Source organism: Siniperca chuatsi, linkage group LG9 (genome assembly GCF_020085105.1).
Source record: "Siniperca chuatsi isolate FFG_IHB_CAS linkage group LG9, ASM2008510v1, whole genome shotgun sequence".
Classification (NCBI taxonomy): domain Eukaryota; kingdom Metazoa; phylum Chordata; class Actinopteri; order Centrarchiformes; family Sinipercidae; genus Siniperca; species Siniperca chuatsi.
Window position 1 is genome coordinate 3,161,980 of NC_058050.1, and position 18,902 is coordinate 3,180,881.

General features: G+C 40.1%; 1 protein-coding gene across 2 annotated transcripts in view; it reads right to left on the reverse strand.

Annotated features, from left to right (window-relative positions):
- The window catches only part of bbs9 (Bardet-Biedl syndrome 9), a 176,697-nt gene that overhangs the window by 123,254 nt on the left and 34,541 nt on the right, over window positions 1-18,902 (reverse strand). The window contains exons 14-15 of one of the 2 annotated variants that reach the window (XM_044209474.1): window positions 8,462-8,566; window positions 2,186-2,200 (exon numbers count right to left, since the gene is read on the reverse strand). In XM_044209474.1, the coding sequence (XP_044065409.1) occupies window positions 2,186-2,200; window positions 8,462-8,566 (120 nt within the window). The remainder of the gene's footprint in view (window positions 1-2,185; window positions 2,201-8,461; window positions 8,567-18,902) is intronic. The other variant, XM_044209476.1, reaches the window with a different exon arrangement.

An 18,902-nucleotide genomic window follows, 5' to 3' on the forward strand; every position in this document is an offset into this window, starting at 1 on the left:
GTTTTTAAGAGTATAGATAACGAAAGAGTTTCCCTTCTGGGATCAATAAAGTATTTCTGATTCGGATTCTGATTTCTGTTACCTGAATCCACAGATACGTCACATACTGTGACATGTGACCCCAGACATAACTCCTGATAGTTGCTTGCACTACTGGTGATGCGAAATGAAGGTTTGTCAACTAAAATCACAATTGAGCACTACTGCTACTACTTGTTAAGGCTGCTGTACCTCCACTGTACTGCTGTCTCAGAGGACTCTGATTCTAATTATCTGGAATCTGTGTGTGTGTGTGTGTGTGTGTGTGTGTATATGAGAGAGAGAGAGAGAGAGAGAGAGAGAGACCACAGAGTTTATTTGAGTAGAGGACCACTGCACAGGATCAGGTTCTTACCACATCTGCAGTGATGTCAGCCGTGTGTGTGAGTGTGTGTATGAGTCTGTGTGTACGTATGTGAAAAATCCAATATGTGTGCATCAAAGATGTGTGTGTCTGGATACTGCATGCACTACACACATGTTGTCGTTCTTAGTGTTTGTGCGTGTCTTTTTATCATGTCCTCTGTGATACACAGTCACAGCACACCCCAGTCTTCAACAAATCATGTTCATATGCAGCTATTCTGCATTAAAGATGTGCATTAAATGGCCCCATTGAGAGCCAGAAAGTCCAGGTGTGGATTTCTGGATGACTAATAATGGATAAATGTTACCCTTTGACAAAAGACGACCACAGTTCACGTCTCTGTATATTAGTAATCTGACATTTCTATGATGTAATAATGATTGAGATTTTATCCTAAACTAAACCAAACCTCAACAGCACTGTAGTGTCCACGCAATAATTACATTTCCAAAATCAAAAGAATATTTTTAAACAAACATTAAACACATGTATGAATCAAAACAAGGAAAAGCTATTCGATGCCATTTTTAATGCTATGGCGTATTGGTTGCTTGTACAAAATGTTCGTTTGAGCCAACAATGAGCTGTTGGTCTAACAAGGAGACATCACACATGTATCAGCAAAATAGTGATGTTGAACTGGGAGCGATCACCAAAGTCTCAAAATGCTTTGTAGCGGTAACCTCGTCAGTCCTTCAGGCGTTGGTAGGTTTATATAGGTACATTTATGTTATTGTGTGTCCGATGTAACTGTGTGATTGTGTACATGTGGAATCAAGTTGCTGCTACCAATAATTTAAAAAGATGCTCCATAAAATGTATTTGTAGATTTATTTGCAAAATAAAAGGCAAAATAGCTGCACGAGTGTGTGTGTGTGTGTGAGAGAGTACTACTGCAGGGCCTCTAAACCCACTATAGATTATAGGACATCTTATTCTGTATCAAAAAACACAAACTCAGACGCACTAAAACAAACATTTGCTGACGACTAGGAACACTACTGCTGGAATAGGTGGCTGTGTGTGTGTGTGTGTGTGTGTGTGAGAGAGAGTACTACTGCAGGGCCTCTAAACCCACTACAGATTATAGGACATCCTATTCTGTATCAAAAAACACAAACTCAGACGCACTAAAACAAACATTTGCTGACGACTAGGAACACTACTGCTGGAATGCGTGTGTGTGTGTGTGTGTGTGTGTGTGTGTGTGTGTGTGTGTTTCTGCACTGAAACGTGTCAATGTGTTTCCGTATGCCTGTATGTGTGTATGTGAAACAGATGATATTTCTGTGTAAACTGCACAGAGTATAAAAGGATAAAAATGGATATTTACTTATTCCATACAGTGAGGAAGTGTGTGTGTACAAGTGTGTGTGTGTGTGTGTGTGTGTGTGTGTGTGTGTGTGTGTGTGTGTGTGTGTGTGTGTGTGTGTGTGTGTGTGTGTGTGTACAGACTCTTGCCAAGTATAATGTTACAGAAACATAAACAGTAGGCAGCGGTCTCTTCCTGTATATACAGTAATGTGTGTGTGTGTGTGTGTTGGAATGCATATAGTGCAGTTGTGATTATATGTGTGTTTCTGTGTGTGTGTAAGAGAATATTGAAATGTATGTCCCAAAATACAGCAAATATATGTATATGTGTACATCTACACTACATGTTTGTCTTTTTAATAAAGAGAGTGTGTGTGTGTGTGTGTGTGTGTGTGTGTGTGTGTGTGTGTGTGTGTGTGTTTCTACTTGCTCTATTCTATCCAGCACTACAAACCAAACACTTACCTTTGGGATTAAGCTCTGCGAAGAGGAAGAGGAGAAGAGTTAAAGGTTAAAAAAGAAATTTAGACAGATCACAGAAACAGCAAAAGAAAGAGGTATCACTCCTCCTATCTAGCTTTATTCAGTGCAGACCAGTAACAAAGCAGCACTGGAAGAACTGGACTGTTTTAAAGACGAGGGGATTCCCTGGGAAAAACTCCATCTCCCTGCATATGGATATACACAAACTTAAAAAACATTCTGGGAGTGCTTTGTTCGCCTTCCCACACACTTGGAAAGTACCACTGGATGAAAAGCGCAGCCTCCCGACTGAGCCAAAATGATCCTGAATATGATAAGATGTCCAAATCCAAAATTAAATAGCTTCTCGTCAAAAGGTTAGTATGAAAATTGGTCTGACAGAAACTGGAGAAAAAGACATCTATTTTTATAAAATTTTTATAAAATTATCAGTATCCAGAGTTGAACTAATTTAAAAGAACAAATTATTTCTCCAGTATAACCTGTGCCATGACAGTACCAAAACTTCCAGGTTCCACAGGCCAGTGTAGATGTATAAATGTATAAATACTTATTTCATTTAGACCATCTATGGAATTATATGTAAGCATCAATCTAATAAGCTTAGGTTTCCACATGCTTGTGCTTGGTCAATACTAGATATTTATGGAGGGTTTTGTGTGTATGCAGAGTCACAGTACTCTCATGTGGTAGGCAAGAATTAAAATCTGCTTTTGTCTCCTATTTGGAGGGCTGCTAGCAATCTGCCAAACTAAGCAGCAACGTTTACAAAGGGCAGACAAGTAACATTGAACTATGAAAATAGTTCTCAGGTTGCGAAACTGATTTTTTTTTCTTTTTAAGCAAGGCAGAGCATCTCTTATCCCTGCTCGTCACTGCCAGATTTCCCAGCTGCTTTAGGATCTAAACAGTCCGCCTCCTGCTTGTCTAACCTTTAGGCCGAAGCAATAGAAGTCTGGCAGATTAAGCTCTGATTTGATTGGTCGAAGAGGATTTCCTGCGAAGGTGAATGAGAAGCAGATGGCAGGTTGCAGGCCAATGAAAAGGCACTAAGGTGCTGAGTCAGAAAGTTCACGTTATTAAACCCGATGAAAGTCATGCTTCCTTACTGCTGTCTCTCTTTCCTGTAATAACTCTGCCTCGGTCTCTCTCTCTAGTCATAATTCTGTCTTTTATTTAAATATTCTGATATCTGTAATTATCATTTCATGTCAAGTACATCACATTTATCTAATTAACAATACTGAGAACCTGACAATACATGTCTCCCATTAAACTGGTTCAACCCAAATACAGCATCACTAACCGCCTCCTAAATTCATGTACTTTTGAGGCCTAATTGGTGATTTATTGTATTCCCTATACTAATTAAAACAGGTTTCTAGGGGTTTAAGAAATACTCCAATTTGTTCTCAGATATATATAATAATCTTTCATATGGAATAACTTTTAAGAATGTTTCAAACTCAAGTGACACATTGGGACTTTTATGGCTGATCCACCTCTGACGAATACATGGATCAACAACATAGCAACAAATTCTCTGAATACGTTCATATCTAGCACTATGATCTAATCCTAAAATACACAATAACTTCTGTCATTACTTTATCTCGACCTCTTCTTACCACTCTGCACTGCCAAATAAAAGAGAGAAAAAGCAGAAGTGGAGGGGAGAAAATGAAAAAAAACAAGGCTAGAACAACACAAAGAGGAAGGGAGGGGAAGAAAAAAAGAATAGCGAGAAAGAACTAAAAGCATCCATGCTGAGTGAAAGCTCCAGTTAAACGTAAAGGACATGTCAAATGAAGCAAAAAGGCTCACAGCACACACACACACACACACACACACACACACACACACACACACACACGCACACACACGCACACGCACACACACGCACACACACACACACACACACACACACACACACACACACACACACACACACACACACACACACACACACACACACACACACACACACACACACACACACACACACACAGTAGCCACTCCTGGCCTGCTGCCAGCCAGTGTTCAATCAGTCTTTCCTGTTCTAAAATCTCTTGTAACGGCTGAAGAAATAAGATTGGCTGAAATGAGTGAAATTCTGGATCCATTAATTGGTGTTATAGAAAAAAAAATCTGTTGAATGTTTCATGACTGAAAGCCTTTATTCTATCAATAATAACTGAGAAGGTGTTCTTTTCTATAATTAACTACAGAAACACCAAAGTGCTATAACTTTTTTAGATTCTTAGAAATAAAATATCTCAGCTTTCAAAATATCCCTCCATGAATTTCTGTGCAAATCAGTGTTGTTGGATTTTCAAACTTAACCAAGGAAGTACACATTAGTTATATTTTTCCTCTGTCAGTTGACAACTTAATGTTTTATTTTTCAAAACCCTGCATTTGTTGGCCTTTCTACTAGTACAGGCAACAGGGTGGTGTACTTAAACCTTCAAACAGATGCTCTGGGTTCGAGTCCCTGTGCCATTGTACTGAAGTGTCCATGAGCAAAACACTGAAGGCACTTGAGGCTGTTCTGTAGCTAACCCTCTGATCTCCCTGTGGTATCATCCAATCTCCTCAGCCCCAGAAAAGAATGTCTTTTAAAATATCATGGCTAATTGTTACCAACAAACCTTTTGTCCAAACTAGTGTACAAATGTAAGAATAAGTAGATAAATATAAGCTCTCCTGTAGTTAAGTATTAGTTCATTTCAAAAGCACAAAAAAACCCTCCAATACTCCATACTCAAAGATGAAGACAATTTACACTGAAGTCCACGATGCAAGTTGCCTCATCAACAAACAAGGGAACTTACAGTGAAAAGAATCTATTATTAACTTGCCAAAGGACGTGGTAAGCAATTTTTGTGCATAAATGTCAAATGAAAAACTTCCACTGTAACTGAAAACTAGATGTAGAGAGTAAAACGTCTGCCATTCAAGGCTGCACAATCCTCAAAAGTTATTATTTTAACAGAAAATTTTAAACGTGCACTGCAGACAAATCTGCATTGAAATACATATACATGTGCCAGATTTTGTTCACACAAATAAGTGCAGCAGTTCAGTAGGCAAAAAAGCTAAAATGAAATCTTTTTAAAAATTCAGCAGAAAAAACAATTCACTTGTTCATTGGCCAATGGCCTAACTTTCCACCAGATCTGTTACAAAGTTTTTGTTATACAGTGCAAACGAACAGGGCTGAGAACATGATCAGCTTGGCAGAGGTAACTAGCAACACCAACAACATCAGCTGGCCTTCAAAAGGTCCATGCAAATGGCTTTCAGACCTGGTAGTTAAACAAGGAAGGAGCTAGCAAAAATACTGCAGCCTCCTGGAGACATCAACATATGGAGATGCTGGTCACTCTGGCAGGCTCAATAAAACAGGAGAAAACAATAAAAACTGCCAACTAGCTCCCTAGGTTTCCACACGAATTGGCTTAGCAACCAATGAATCATGGCTGGCCTTGTTTTATGGAAATAATCCGCACAGTCGCAACTTATCTTTGATTGCTCGGATGAAAATGCCCATTGTGTATGAGCTAACAATGTACTGTAAATGCCAACTTGACCACTTGATCCCTCTGAAGTGTGTTTGTGTGAAGCCCATTGTCAGGGTGTTAGGAAAATCACATAGGGGCACTAATGAAATTCTTTCTAGATTGTAACGACTACAGCCACCGTCGAGCTTCCTTTGAAGGGCTTAAGGAGTCAACAGTCTTCTTAAATGTCAAAGCCTTTGTAGGGCTTAAAGATAGGCACAGTAGCCACTGGCAGGGATGGTGTTATGTGGGGCGGGTGGTGTTAAGGCATAATCATCACCCCTGGGTGGGAGCGGAGAAAGAAAGAAAGAGATAGAGACAAAGTGATGCATTCCTTCCATACCAGGAGAGCATTTAGAGGATGAGAGGAGACGAGGCATTAATGGAGATTAGCACTGCAGGAACACACAACCACAGAGATACAACCACACACACTCATCTACGCACATGCTCTTAAGATGACCACTTTGCAGTTCACCACCAGAGTTTAGGGTAGATAGGACTCACAGATAGGATTTTGCAACTCTGGAAAGTTATCATCGTGGAAACTATTTTCATTCTTAGTAGCGACAATTGTTAAGATAAACATCAGAAATAAGGAGTTCACATTACAAAGTAATCTACCAGGAATGTGTGCTTGCATGTATGTGACTAGAGCCTTGCTGGATGACATTGCATTGCAGCAATGGCACCCCCACTGTGTCGATGCACTGGCTCTATTCAAATTAGTGAGAGGGCTGCATTTTTTCCACGCAGGGGGGAAGTAGGTCTGACGGCTTGGCTGCTGTGGCTGACAGCTACTGTGTGCTTGAGCATCCAGGTGCTTTATGTTTAGATAAATCCACCTGCTGATTTAAGTGTTGCTCTCTCTAGTGACATCACCATTATTGCAGTGCCAAGGCTGAAATTAACAGTTTTGCTGACAGTGAAAGTACGGATGGTTGGACTCAGCATTTGTCTCCTCTGACTGATGAAAGTAGTATTGTCATTCAGTCTAGCATTGTCACCTCACTCATCTAAAATTGGTTAAAACACTGGCTTCAAGAGAGAAAACAAAAGTCAATGTTACCACTTTTGACCGATCTATACAGGATAAATGTGCTGTGTTGTAATTTAGCCTCAATCGGAATTTGTTTTCAGGATTAATTTCCTAGTATATCAATATCATTCAACAAACCTGCAATTTATTGCACAGCAATCAGATTAAATGTATAATTTAATAAAAATCTGAAACATGAAATTGTTGAAATGTTGCCACTATGATTGGATTAGACAATAAAAGCCGAACCCAGTAGGCAGGTTAAGTTTTGGTGATTTGCAGGTGAACAGACGTCTAGGCATCTATCACAACTGGGATACATTTGGCTGAAATTTTTTGATGTCTAGCTTACATATAACCATTGTTTTAACAGCATTTTAAATATGTTTTCATTTCACCAGGTCTTACACAATGTTCTGGACATATTGTTTAGAAAAAGCTTTACAAAAGCAAGTAAAAGTAACATCCTTTGCATGCGCTGTACTTTTATTGCACCGGTTTACAAGTAAGGTGTCACCGCAGTAATTGGCAGTTTGTTTATGTCCACCTACTTCTTTGGATTAGTCTGGTGGTACACACTTTGTTCCAATAAAGAAAAATCTTCTTTTCTACAGCATATAATGATATTTTAGGAAGGCCCTTTCCTGTTTTAACATGGCAATGCCCCCATATACAAAGCCAGGTCCATAAACAATTGGCTTTCCCAGTTTGGTGTGGAAGAACTTCTCCGCCCAGGCATAATTCACCTCATTCCGCTTGCCAACTAACCTACCTACTCCTAGCCTACCTCAACTCTGTGCGTGTCTCTTCTTCCTCCAACTTTTAATAAAGCTCTTCAAATTCTACCTCCAATCCAACAGGTCCCTTCCAAAACACGAGATCAGCCCCCTACATACTCTACCCCAGCTGCTTGGCTTCCAAGGCCCATTGAAATACTCCTTATTTTCGGCTATTTTTAGCATCACAATAAAGCTTAACAAAAAAGAAACACTTCCCAATATTTCCAGACATTTCACATTAAATGTGCTTCTGGGGAGGGGGAACTGTTCCACCAACAGAGGCCTGCCAAAGCAAATGTAATCCAAGGGAAACAATAGCATGAAAACATTGAGTTTTTTCATGAGCTGCTTTTTGAACGAATGCTGAAATCAGTATTTTTAAAAAAGGACGTCTGTGACATTTGAAATAAAGAGCGGTTTTGTTGGTTTGCAGGGGAAAGTAATATCTTCCAGAAATATTGCAGGGCCTGGAAACAGATGCCTGGAAGGAGCAGGGGGATGAACTGGGCTTGTCTGGAAAGAGCCCAGATGTCCTTACGTCAAGTCAGTGTTCTGTTAGCAGCTGGTGTTCAGCATAGTTACAGAACACAGGATGTGATGTTACAGACTGTAACTAAATTCATAATGTAACCTACATTAATGCTAATGGTTCTACCAAAGAGCATCAGTCAGCATTGTTCTCAGCTCTTACAGAAAACATAACAAGTGAACACTCAACACTGTTACAGCCAAACAAGTTCAAAACTAAGTTTGACTGATTTATTCTGTTAAACAGAAACTCATTACTACCAATGTTTCTCGACAACCCATCTATCAAAATGATTATCCTGTTAAAATAAAAAAGTTGACTGGAACTAAACTAGCAGTAAGTGTTTACCTGTCGGTGAACTGTAGGACACGGTGATGTCTCCAGTCAGATCAGCGGGGGGGTAGCGGCCATTGAGGAAAGCCGAAAATGCCACAACTGTGGAGGAACCAACACCTGAGAGAGAGAGATAAGTTTACATTAACATGAAAATATAAAGTCCTTACGTCACTTCCTGTGTAGCAGCTGTTCCACTAGCTTCTGTTAAAAAAATTAAACAAAAATTAATAATTAAAAAAAATTATATATATATAGCTCCCATGAAGTTGTGACCAAAATGTTTCTTCTGTATCAAATATTGTCAAGTAGTAAAGCTGGCATCAAATGCTTGCTCAGATTTGTACTCTTCTTCATTTATTCCTTCATGAGTTTCTGTTGTTTCTAATTTAAATAATCATTTTTCATTTTTGTATTTTATTTTGTATGTAAGTTCTTGTATGATTGCTTGTCTTTTGAAATCATTGAACAGTTGAAAACTTTGGTTTAAAGTTTTGAATGAAATAAGAATTTTGTAGAAAAAACATGTTTATATTCCTCAAAGCAAAGAATTATAGTTTTATTATTGGTACCGTTAACTTAATTAGCGTACTGGCAAAAGTATTGAACATTTTCAAACGATACCCAGCCTTAGTCCAGGTAAACTGTTGAGCAATGGTTCCCAGGCTGGATTTTAAAGTGGCACTCCACCGATTTTACACATGAAGTTAAATTTTTTCGTCACAAAGCATACTTCTTGCCCTGTGAAAACAGTTGTATAAGGTCTTCTGTAGCTCTGAAAAGTTTGAAAAAATAACCTTGATGATGTCATCAGGGTTATCTCGGCTTGGGCTTGAAAGGCATTTAGGAGGCATCGAGAGTCTAATGAAAGACTATTGAGTTGCATTATGGGAAGTTGCATTATGCTGTTTCAATTTTGACCATTCTTTTGCAAGTCCCCAACTGTATGGAAGTACAATACTAAATTACTTGAGTACCCATTTAAGTAATTTGTGTTCATACAAATGTTGAGTGAGGTTTTCTTACCGAAGTTCCAGTTTTAATTTGGTTCTCTTTAAAGGAAGATATTGAACGATGGATAAGGAAACAGGGCAGCCAATGAAACACACACACACACAAACTTAAAGAGTCAGCATTTTCAAGGTGTGGACACGACAGGATACAGCAAACTCAATACTAACCAGACCCCTTAATGTATATACACACACACACACACACACAGGTATGCTTACGCTAAATACCTCCAGGCAAGGTGAGGAGAGAGGATTAACAACACTAACCAAAACTTTAACGTATCCAAGCGCGCACGTATACACACACACACACACACAACACTGAAATTATATGTAGCATGAAAGAGAGGCGATGACTTGTAGCTTCCCTTCAAATATCCCAAAACCAACAGAGAGAGAGAGAGGGAGAGAGACAGAGAGCAAACAAGCTGGAGAGAAAAAGCAGGGATCAAATACAGACGGAGAGGAAAGGATATATTACAGCTAATGGCTTCATGCAGTCACACACACACACACACACACACACACACACAGTGTAATGGGGCGTGATGTTCCTGAACTCGGCCTTTACAGGTGACTGAACCCCAAGTATGTGTGTGTGTGTGTGTGTGTGTGTGTGTGTCCTAATTGAAACAGTGAATGTGTGATGATAGTGAGGAGTGTTTGAAAATATTTGTTTCTGACTATGTATAACATTGCGTTTCATTAAAATAGTTGAGAACATCACCACTGACCTTCATCTCACACACACACACACACACACACACACACACACACACTCAGAGAGCCTCTCAAGTTGAGGATAGACAGGGCAGGAGGAGGCGAGATGGATGAGAGGGGATGAAAGGAGAGACGACGGCACCTCCCCTCCCACAGACAGAAGACAAGATAAACGATAAAAAGCAGACAGAGACTTTCTCCACACTCTGTCAGATGTCCTGACAGCGTGACCTCCTCTCAGTTCTTTTCTTCTCTCCCTCCTTTTTCTCCTTCTCTCACACTTCTCTCCCCTCTTTTCTTGTTCCTTTCGCCCCTTTCATGTTTCCCTCAGCCTCCTTTTATGCATCTCTCCTTCTCTTCATCTTTCCTTCTATATCATCACTAGAGTCCAACTGATGCTGGAATTCGTTCATAAGGCCAGTAGTGGAATCAACAGACAGTTTTAAAAAATGTAACAATATATCTGCCAATATTAATTTTCTGATCTGAACGTTTCTGATCCATTAAAGGAATAGCTTAACATTTTGGGGAATACACTGATTTGCTTTTTTCTCAAGAGTGAGATTAGATGATCGATACCACAGTCATATCTGTATGTTAAATATGAAGCTGGAGCCAAGAGTTAAATAGCTTAACTTAGCACTGGAAGCAGGGGGAAAACAGCTAGCCTGGCTCTGTCTAAAAAGGTAAAGAAAATACACCTACAAGCACCTTTTAAGTTCATTAATGAACATGTTGTATCTTTTGCTTAATTCGTATACAAACTGAATTATAAAAAATAATTTGCGGTTTTATGGCGAGTTATGGGCTGGAAGTATTTCTCTCCGGGTGCAGTGACTTCCTAGAGTCTCCACTGGTTGCATGCAACCTTACCGTGACGACAATATGCCAGTAAATCACTGCTCCCGCAGAGAAATAGTTCCAGCACAAGATGACCATTCCATCACCACCCCACCTCATCCTCCCTCTCATGTGTTCACTCAATTTCTTCCCTTCATCTTTGTCTCCTTTCTCCCTCTCCTGCTTCCTTACTGCCTCTCCCTCTTTCTTCTACCTTCCTCCTTTCCTTTTTCCTCGCTCTCTCTTCTCTCTCCCTCCCTCCCTGCTATCCTGTCTGTCAGCAGAAGGCTTTTAACCTGTGTGACCTGGAGGTCAAACTGGTCAGACTGGTTTAAGTGCTTTAAGTGTTCCCAGGCCCATTAAGACCAACAAACAACACCAAAGAAGACACAAAGTAATCCCTCCTCCTCTCTCCTTCTCTCTCTATCCATCTCTGTCTCTTTTCTCTTCAGCTCGTCTTCATATATTCAGGCACATCTGGACAGGTCAGGGGGCTGCTGTGGGCGTCGAACCTGCGAGCTCCAGGTAACGTGTCCGTCTGTGTGACCTGGAGGTCCGACCCAGTGAGACTGTTCAGACTGGTCCCAGCGTTCTCCGGCACATTAACCCATTAACACCACTGCAAACAAAAACAAACTCCACAAGGGAGACTGAAATCCCTTGCAATCCCCGTCAGCAAGTAAAAATATGTCTGTTCTGTCAGTGGAAAAGGTTGAATAAGAACATAAATTAAACAATTAAGGAGAAGAATGCATCATTTTCACTGAAAACATGACATGTTAATGCAGTTCGTGGGCTCTGTTTTCATGGCAGCGCAAATATTAATGCAAGAAATGGTTGTCTTATTTCAAGTTGGTATTGTTTGGACCTTATAATGCACTTTACCAGTCTGTCATTTTTGTGCCGGGTGCAGCGTGCACAGTTTAGAATTAGGAGGAGAGGCGAAAAAGTTTGATTTTGAGTGCAAAGAGCAGAGTTGGAATTTTGGCAAAAATTTGATCTTACAGGAGGCCGTGAGATTAGTCGTTTGATCCTCTTTGTAGATGTGTGTGTTGTGTGTGTGTGTGTGTGTGTGTGTGTGTGTGTGTGTCTGTATAGAGTGCAGTGTTGTAGCTGTCCTCAGGTTATAGTACTTGACAGCTCAGGTTAAACCGAGTACTGACTGTTTGGAAGAGGTGAAAGGTCAAGAGGGGTGGAGATGGGGATCGCTACCGCACAAGGAGATAGGAAAGGAGCATATGTGTGCGTCGGCCCTTCCTTTGCCATTTGCAAATAATATAAAAAGCAAAACATCAAGAGAAAAACAAATCTGGAAGGTAAATTTGTTCTGAGACATTCCCGGTCTGCTACTGCTTTACCTGTGTGTGTGTGTGTGTGTGTGTGTGTGTGTGTGTGTGTGTGTGTGTGTGTGTGCATGCGCACATATTCATACATCTTGTGTGTCACACCCAGAGGCAAACAAGGGAATCTGAGGTGACCATCGGTGTGTGGTGTTAAACATTGACCTTTGACCTCTACAGGTCAGAATCAGGTCACATCGCTGTTGAGGGTCTGTCCTTAAACAACCAACGTGATCTTTACTCAGAGATAAAATGTCCCACATGTAGGGTTTTATTTTCAAAACTCAAAACAAGCATTAGTTTCTTTGAATGATTGATTTGAATATTATGGTTAGAGCTTTATATGATGTATGATGATGAGGATGATGGTTTGGCATGACTAGAAAAAAAAATATTGGAATAATTTCAAATTATTCAAATTTTAGTAAACTTGACACTGAACAAAGTGGAAGATGTGTAATTGATAAGTGTGCACAAGTGTGTATGTGTGTGATGGAGGAGAGGAAGAGACAGAGAGAAGAACAGGATGGGAAGTCTTTCTGACTACTCAAAGCGCTTCAACTACATATCTCATTCACCCCATTCATACAGCAGAACTGGCACTTTGATGGCAGAAAGTGGCATTCACACACATTCACACACCGAAGGCACAGCCCTCGGGAGCAATTTGGGGTTCAGTGTCTTGCCCAAGGACACTTCGACATGTGGGCTGGGGGAAGCCGGGATCGAACCGCCGACCTTCCGATTGGTGGACGACCCGCTCTACCACCAAGGGGAACGAGAGAGCAAACGAGAGAGCAAAGAAATAAAGACAACAGGGGACAGCATGACAAATGAAAAGAGAGGAAGCAGAGAAAGGAAAAGATGGAAAGAAGAAAAGAGAAAAAGGGAGCGACAGGGAGGGACAGAGTGAGAGTAGGAAAGAGAGAACAAAGGAGGCAGTGTGTGGTGAACAGGGAATTGAGTCGCCATCTGAGACGAATAAAAACTGGAATAACAATAAAAGTCAGAAGGCGCTACCTCCCCTCCTCTTCCTCTTCACACAACCAACCCCCCAACACTGAACAGCATGTGCACACACAAACCCCCCCCCCCTTTATTGTCCTTTGTTTTCAGTAAAGCACTTTGTGACAAATCCCGTCAAAAAGGAAATAAACTTGAGTTGACATTCACACTTATACTGAACACAAAAACATCATACAGAGACATGTGTGGACGCACACCGAGCCAAAGAATTAAAGACACATGGGACCGCAGCACACACACACACACACACACACACACACACAGTAGTAAAAGGACAAAAACATATACTCTTCCAAGGGAGATGAGTCTTGCAAGAGTGAGAGTTAAGTGTGTGTGTGTGTGTGTGTGTGTGTGTGTGTGTGTGTGTGTTTGTACATGTAGTTTGTTGTGTGCACATATGTGCAATTGTGTGAGCAGGTGAGAGAGACAGAGAGAGAACGTTTAAGAGATGAACCGATGATGAGAAACAGACAAGGGAGGTGTCACACGAGCAGTGTTGTTGTTATTAGTGTTGCTAGTGTTTCTCTAAATTGCTGCCACATTTTCCCATAACACCCATTGCTTTGTCACAGCTACTTGTATCTGCTCTTTTTCTTTGGTATTGTTTATATTATGCTAAAAAAAAAGGTTCAAATGAGTCATCAAATTACATCAGAATAAAAAAGGGGTAAAGAGAAACAGAAGCATAAGAGAAGCTAGGGGTTTGTACTGTATACGAATACCAGAAATAAATGCTATCAGATTACATAGAGATTTTAAGGAGTTTACATATTTCTACGATCTTCGTTACTTCGTTAGAACTTTTAATACATCCTAGGCACTAGATATGTTGCCTTGCAAAAACTGTAAATGAAGGAGATGTATGTAGCTACATTTGCTTGTCTTACACCAGGGGCTTTCATTTTGTCTTTACTTAATAATACAAACATGATGGAAATGCTGGATGGAAATTTTCTCAGCTTTTTCACAATCTGCCATCACCTTAAACCCTGAAAGCTTTAGCTCTGTAGGACCAGCAGGTAATCATATTAATTTTAAACAATGAATATGGCACTGAGTTAACAATATTAAAAATACTAGGTGCTATTTTACTGTAAGGGTGTCAGTATACTCCAAGCGAAGTGCTTGTTGAATGGTCCAACAGCATCTGAAACCCTCTCCCCCCAGACCTTTCCAACATCAGAATTGTAACTTTTCAAAACAGACAGTCTGACATTCAGGCCCACTTCAAACAATTGCCGAAGTGTACAGGGTTTTTATTTCTGTAAGTCGACTTACAACAACCTGTACAGTTGCGTCAATCTCATCCACGTTTGTCGGCATTTTCATGGCAATTTTTCTGTATCTGGGACATAAAGATGACAACCCCATTCTTAATCTCACCTACAAAGCTCTGATTGCCTTGATTGTTTTTCCAGCCAGAAACAGCCATCAATAACACCAGAACTATTTGAACCGCTGAAAAAATCAGAGGTGTGGGCACTGATTCAAGAGATCTGGAACCAAGCTGGCTATTCGCATCTTAACAGTGAAACATTAAAATGAACATTTCCCACTAATGGAAGTAATTTTTGACTAATCATCCACATCTACTAACTACTGTAGTTACATACAGATTATACCAGGCAGCATTCTATCTACAGCTCAGCCTCACCCTGCAATCCATAAAGCGGGGTGCAATTTTCTGGACAAAATCACAGAGTAAACTCTGACTGTGTGACTGGGATCCAGCTCCTCTGAGCCAAATCCCAGCATTCGTTAAAACTCACTGAGCCTCCATTAATTTATTTTTTTTCTAATTTTCCAGGACTGTAACGGATGTGAAACACTTTATTCGGGGCCAAATCTGACTACTAAGGGTCAGGCACGGTGGTCAATTCAATTCAATTTTATTTATATAGCGCCAATTCATAACAGAAGTTATCTCATTGCACTTTTCCTATAGAGCAGGTCTAGACCGTACTCTTTATAATATTATTTACAGAGACCCAACAAATCCCTACTGCTCCAGAGTTGAGCCAGGCCATTCTGGGCCAAAGAAGGCCAATGAGGGGTCACTTAGGTAGGATAGGAGGAGAAGAGAGAGGAGAAATGAAGAAAAAAGAAAAACAGAGTGTGTGTGTGTGTGTGTGTGTGTGTGTGTGTGTGTGTGTTCTGTGGCTCTCATGTTTCGCAGTAGAGAGCTGTTGATTGACTAGTGGAAGCCAGCGCCAGATTTCTGTGTGCAGGAAGACAAAAGAGCGTGACATAAACACACACACACACACACACACACACACACACACACACACACACACACACACAGAGCTATTTCACTCCAAGTGTGTGTGCGTCTATATTTAAACAGTACATTGGGATGACACATGCAAGTGTTTATGTGTCCATCGATATGTACATTAAAGTATTTATATAACTTGGTGTGTATGTCTAACTGTGTGTGTGTGTGTGTGTGTGTGCGCCTGAGAGAGGCTTCTGAATTTGACCCGTTTGACCGCTACCTAAACTCATGTAAACAAAGCGTCTCTTTAGTGGTGTAAACGTGACAGTGCAGTGAGTCACAGCCTCTGATCTTCCATATAAACAGCGAAACGTTGAGAGCTGCTGCCAAGAAGAAAAACTCTACAGAACCAAACCAACCAAACTGCTTTTTTAAAAATCCTTTTTGGGCATCTTCTTCAATGAAGTTACTTTTGATTAAGTTTGAGTTTTTGTTGGCACGCTTTTCATTGTCTGTTCAGACAAGGAAAGGAAGAAGACAAGAAAGGGAAGCTATCACTGCTCATGCAAACTACTTCCCAAACCGCGTTTTTCAGCTTCAGTCATTCATTAAGGCCACGCACTTACAACATATGTTACTATAGCTGTATGTTAACTGGTTGAACACACTAATAATCTCAAAAGTGTCTAAAAACATAGAATCTTGTATAAGTAATAAATGTTTACTACTGATCAATCATGTTCATTTAGCATCATGCTGGAAACTGAGCTGTAACAAAAAATACAGAAACATTAAGCACTGACTTAAAAACCAGTTTCATTTCTTTTTTTCCAAATGTGTAGTAAAATGTTCAGCAGTGGAAACCAACTTATATTGACTTATGGAGGATGCTTTGTGTTAGTTTCAGTTTTAGTCGGCCTGTAGCTGGAATTGTTTTGAATACAAGGATCTATCATTGGGCGCAGTGATCTTTATTTTCATCCGGCTGCTCTGCTTTCCCTGTCTTAAGTCTTTGTCATGCACATGTTTACATGTAAAAATTACAAACCTGGTTATATGTAAAATCTATATGGCCAAAGTGGCTTTCTCCAGAATATTAATGAAAATATACAAGTGAGAGTTCTGCGGGTATAGACAATTTACAATTCCAACATTAATAACGTGGTTGGTAAAAATGTATGACAGGAAATATGTTGGAAAGGAAAATATTGAGCATATGGACATAGACATATTGAAGCAAAGAAAAAATAAATACAAAACATGTGGACTATAAAATATGCCAAAATATGAAGTGTAAGTCATTTAAAAAATATGCCATCATTATTAATGGAGGAAACTGACACAAGAATTTACAGGAAATATACTGCGTGTTGTGCAAAAAGCGCATAATGTTTGAATTAACAGTTGTAGAGGTCATGTACAGTATATGTACAGATAAGAATGCACTGTGGTAAAACGCATTACATTTCTGCATGGATGCATCATGAATCATGGGAAAGCAGTGGTCAGTTTGATTCAGGGCTCACAATAAACGGATGGTGTTCAAACCGCCTGAGAATGCTGCTCATATCTTGAAATCATAAATTCACAATCCATACTGGTCCCTCACTAAAAAACGTAGTGACTACTCCTCTCTGATGGATGATGGTTTCAGCAAATGTCAGGAACAGTGTTGGAGGAAAAAATGGCATTTTTCTGGTGTTGATCCAGCTTCTGTGCCTGTGTACACGGCTTCAAAAAATGTATGCCGACACCATCACACACACGAGTATTAAGCTGTAGCATTTCATCTGACATATGACCTTTGTGGAGGTGGGCGTGGTTTCGGAGTGTTTCAGGTGAGCAGTGTCAGGGAGAGCTAATTGTCACAGCTGTGGCTTGTTGGACTAATTATGCTCTCCCCTTTAAAAGCAGCAGCATACTAGACCTGGGGACGCTCATACACGAGACACGCTGCCAGACCACGGGCGATATGGTGGAGCATCGTCAGAGTGGACATTGAAAAGCAGCAGCTCGAACGATGCCACAAGCCGGGCAATCAGAGGCGTGGGAACGAGCAAGTTTGAGACTTTATATATATTGTGTGTGTGTGTGTGTGAGCGGTGGACTCAATAAAAGACGTTACCGGTACGCTGCGTTCAGGTGTCTGTTTCATGCCAAGGGACACACAAGTAGCTCAGTCTTGCCACAACTTTATACTGAATAATCTCTAGTGGGATTTACACCTTCATAGTGATAATTTTGTTAATTAATTATTATTTATTACTATTTGACAGTATTTAGTTTGTACTAAATGGTAAATTGCAAAATTCCAATCAACCAAGAGGTCCAGCAATAACATATCCCATTCTAGGATGTAAAAAAGGAATTCAAATTAATTCTACTGATGCAATTACTGGAAGTCACTCTGGATGAGAGCAACAACTGAATGCCTAAAATTAAGATTTTAGAAAAACATACTTGGTTTAAAAAAAAGTAACAAAATACAGAAGTATTATAAGTTAAATAAAAATGTAAAAAATTAATGACAAGACAAAACTAATCATTGCTTCTCTCCTCCTCGGCTCAGGTGGTGAAGGGAAAAGCAACAAAGCTACATTCACACCAACAATGTCTGGAGCAGTTGCTTTTGTACATTGTGAGATTTGGTCCAAGCCTCATTTACTGCATTACTGTTATCACTGCCTGGGGACATGGCTTGTCCTATGCAGCAACACTTTCAAAGGAGGCACATTTGCAGCGTGAGAAGAGATATGACAATGAAGCCTTCACTAGATGTGCATTTTGTGCTAAGATCTCATTTACACCACAAAGGTGAACTGATTGCTGGTGAAGATTGATGGATGTTATGATGATTTCTAACTTCACTTTATTCACCGTCCAGGTTGTGGATTTTGAGCTCACTGCAGCTCGCTGAATGCGAAACATGACCACCGTTTTTAAGAGGACCTGAGTCCAATTTTCTGGACTGCTCCAGAGTTTGACGGCAACTTTCATACATCAAGTCTCCAAGTTTGAATATGCCCTGAGTTTCGTTTGTTTTGATAAGTAACAAGAAAGGCATTTGAAATCTGGTGGACATACACCTCAGTCAGAAAATAACTACATCAAAAAGGTGACAAAATGCAATGGATTCTGGGTAACATGGAGACAAATGTCAACATCTAGCAGCTTGAAAAGGCAAACATAACTATAACATCAAGTCTGGACTGATTCTCATACTCAGCTTCTTAGTAATATGTTCTCAACTGAAAACAGAAGAGAGAGACAAGAACAGCAAGTTTAAAGGACTGGACCCA